Genomic DNA, 3,408 nt, shown 5'->3' with positions numbered 1-3,408 from the left:
GATCAAGTTTTATTACTCCTTGTAAATATAGAAACACATCCTTTAAGAAACATTTTAGAAGCCTGTGCACATTTCAGAAGCTATCTCAATTTCTCCCCCTCTAATCTATGACATTTAAATAATTAAACATTGAACTTCATACAGTGTGATCCCCAAGATATTTACTCAAAAGTAAGTCACATTAAGTTAAATGGGACTTACATCCTTGTAACCAAAAAGGTAACCCACACCGTGCAATTAACATCTAGACAAAAGCCTTGTTCAGGCATTTTAGCCCTTATGCAGCTAGAATTGCATAAGAGGAGAGGGGGTGCAATCATTGCCCCCTTCCTTCTGGAATGTCCCTTTGCTTAGCCCCTCCACCCTCCATGCATTGGAGGGTGAATGTCTTCAGCAAGCCTGCTGTCTGCATGTAGGCACGATTTAGAATTCTTGAATGATTTAGAACTCTTGAGTCATCTAGAACCCTTGAATGGTCAGGGTTCTAAATGGCACAGGGAACGCACATGCATACAGCAGACTCTCCATCACCCTCGAATGTGTTGAGGGTGATGAAGCATTTGAGGGGGGCAGGGCGAGCAAACACATCCTCACCTTCCTCTCCTCACATGAGTCTCTGAATGCTTGAATAAGGCTAAATTGATTCACAAATCAGTTGGCCAAACACTTACAAGAGAAACCCCATAACATTGTGTCAGGATTTAGGAGACTGCATAATCTAAGACGGAAATACAAGGTAACCCAAAAAGTAACTAGTGTGTGTTACCCCATTATAATCTGGTTTCACTTCTAACCACACCCTGTCCCCATTCTCCAATTTAAGGATTGTACTTCCGGATAGGTTTTCATAAACATCTGAGGTAAGCTGATAGGTTCCTATCACCTGTTGACCATTTTTCATCAGTAGAATATTGGAATTCTTATATACTTCCATGCTGTAGCCAAAGAAATATACTCCTGGGATTTGACAGGTGAAGATTCCTGAATCCACATCAAAATGTTGCTGTTCATTGTAGATGATGTTGTGGAACACAATGGGATGGCTTGCCTCAGGATAATTTTCCCCCAGATGTGCCGCAAATGCAGATTTCTGTTGTGTTGGGCGTGACCCAGGAAGGCCAGGAGGGCCTGGTGCTCCTCTTTCACCTTTAGGGCCGATTGGCCCGTGCTTTCCTGGAATGCCTTTCAGCCCAGGAAGTCCTGGAGGACCTGAAGAACAACCAAAGGGGAGAGAAGGAGAGAGAGAGAGAGAGAGAGAAAGAGAGAGAGAGAGAGAAGACTCAACACTACTGCTTTATAGCGATATTGAAGTGCACTGATAATTGTTGGGGCACAATCTGAGAGCGTCATCAGATGGAGAGAAACCACATTTTCTTACTGTTGCTCTCCCCCTGCTTCCGTCCTATGATAATTTCTCTTTCCTCATGCAAGAGAAGAAAAACAAAGTAAACAATGACCACGTGGCCCATTCAACGGGCATTTTTATTGCGCCGCTTTTCCTGCAGACAGCAGGAAATGGTGGAACATTTCGTTTTTTAAAAAATTGGATTTACCGGGGTGTATTTTGTGACAGAAAGAAGGCCAGAAGGAGCGAGAGATGCATGGGAGGCAGACAGCAACGTCAAAAAGACCCGCAAACATAAGTGGGCAGTAACAAGCATATGATAAAATGCTCATCTGATGACGCTCTATACTCCATATGCCACTTTCATAGTGTTGTTTCCTGCTATTTATTCCACATTCGTAATGATTTAACACAAGGTTTAGATAGCAATGAGTCTTCTGAAAGTCTCTACACTCTGTTCAAGATGGCCTGAATTTGCTGGCTCAGGGACACTTTTTCTACTTAGCAGAAAACACAGTCTGTTCTCCAAAAATTGTTCGACCTGTCACAAGGCAAAATAAAAGCAAAAACACTGCTGAAACAAAAGGCAAAAGCAGAAGAGGGCTTGGACTGCTTTAAAAAATAAACAGATGGGACTGAGAGGGTCCTCCATCTAGAAGAATCCCCTAACCTATCAACGAAGTTCATTAGGGCACAATCCTATGCATGTGTAGTCAGAAAAAAGTCCTATAACTCCCAGCATGCCCCAGCCAGCCATGCTGACTCTGTCTAGGGTCCACAGCATCGCTCCCTCCATCATGCTGCTGCATCTTACTGTTCCTTGTATTGCTCTGTACTATTATTGTAACTGGGCCCCTTAAGTCAACTGGAAACATGAAATGTGGCCATTAGTTAACCTATCACAATCGCAGGAAGCAGGTGCTCTTGAGAGAAAATAAGTTTAAAGATGCAAATGTTTGTGTGTTTTTGTTTTTTTAATTGCAGATTACTGCATAAACAGAACAGACTTAAGAATTGAGATATGCAAAAATGACATAGACCGGAGAAAAACTTATTCACTCATCCCTACCTGGAAATAAACACTGAGCATCGTGTGAAGTGTTTGAGCGGACATGCATGTGCTTGTGCTGTTAATCTCTGCAATGACAGCTCTTTGATTTTTAAGGTGATGCGCGGCAAAAGATTCCCTATTAAACTGGCACAAAATCATACCTTGTTCTCCTTGCTCTCCTTTCTCCCCCTTTTCTCCATTGTACCCATTCTGACCAGGGTATCCATTGATTCCAGGAGGACCAGGAGGTCCTTGTACATAACATATAGAACATGGTTTCTCTCTTGAGCAGCTGTGGTTGTGACCAAAAGAAGGGTCAAACTCCAGACACCTACAGCAGCAGGAATACAAAACAACCCACATTAGCTTTTCCAGAGTAATTATCAAAGACACATAGAGCTTTTCTACATGAGGCTGTTAATCCATTATATCTACTTTGGTTTCATTACAGAATTGGCCCTCATCTTGATAACAACTATAACGCTGTTTGAGGCATGCCGCAGCTGCATTGACGCTCCTTCCAACCATCTACATTGGAAGGAGCGCAGTTGATGGCTTTCCAGGCACCGGCGCTGCTGCGCCCACCCACCCACACACTCACGCGGCCCGGCCGGGGGCGCCTCAGAGCATCCACGCCCCCTTTCTATGGTTAGAAGCAATCCAGGGGCAAAGCGCCCGTGTAGACGAGCCCTTGAAATCCGAGCACTACAGGGGGATCATTTCCTTTCCTGCTTGTGCCCTACATAACCTTTAGGTGGCACTGCGGTTTAGCGGAATAGTGCAAATATGCAAGAAGAAATTGTGCTTTCTTTCACTTTAATGATATGCAGATTTTCCCCTGCTCTAAAAATAAAAACCTTGCTGAAAGTGCTGGTTAGATACAGGACTGCAACTCTGTAGAGCGCTTTTACTCTGTACAGCACCATGTACACTGATGGTGCTATATTAATTAATTAATTAATAATAATAATAATAACTGGAGGGTCACGGCATCATCTAAAGAATCCGTAAA

At 43.3% G+C, this 3,408-nt stretch overlaps 1 protein-coding gene across 1 annotated transcript; it reads right to left on the bottom strand.

The window, feature by feature from the left end:
* Positions 1–212: 212 nt before the first annotated feature.
* LOC134403991 (protein HP-25 homolog 1-like) lies at positions 213–2,651 on the bottom strand (the record flags this gene model as incomplete). Its single annotated transcript, XM_063134541.1, has 2 exons — positions 213–1,209; positions 2,558–2,651. Coding segments are annotated over 2 exons (585 nt in total), but the record flags the coding sequence as incomplete, so codon positions are not given.
* Between the last annotated feature and the right edge of the window lie 757 nt (positions 2,652–3,408).

The sequence above is a fragment of the Elgaria multicarinata genome, chromosome 9 (assembly GCF_023053635.1).
Source record: "Elgaria multicarinata webbii isolate HBS135686 ecotype San Diego chromosome 9, rElgMul1.1.pri, whole genome shotgun sequence".
NCBI lineage: Eukaryota > Metazoa > Chordata > Lepidosauria > Squamata > Anguidae > Elgaria > Elgaria multicarinata.
This window is presented reverse-complemented; position numbering and strand designations above follow the sequence as displayed.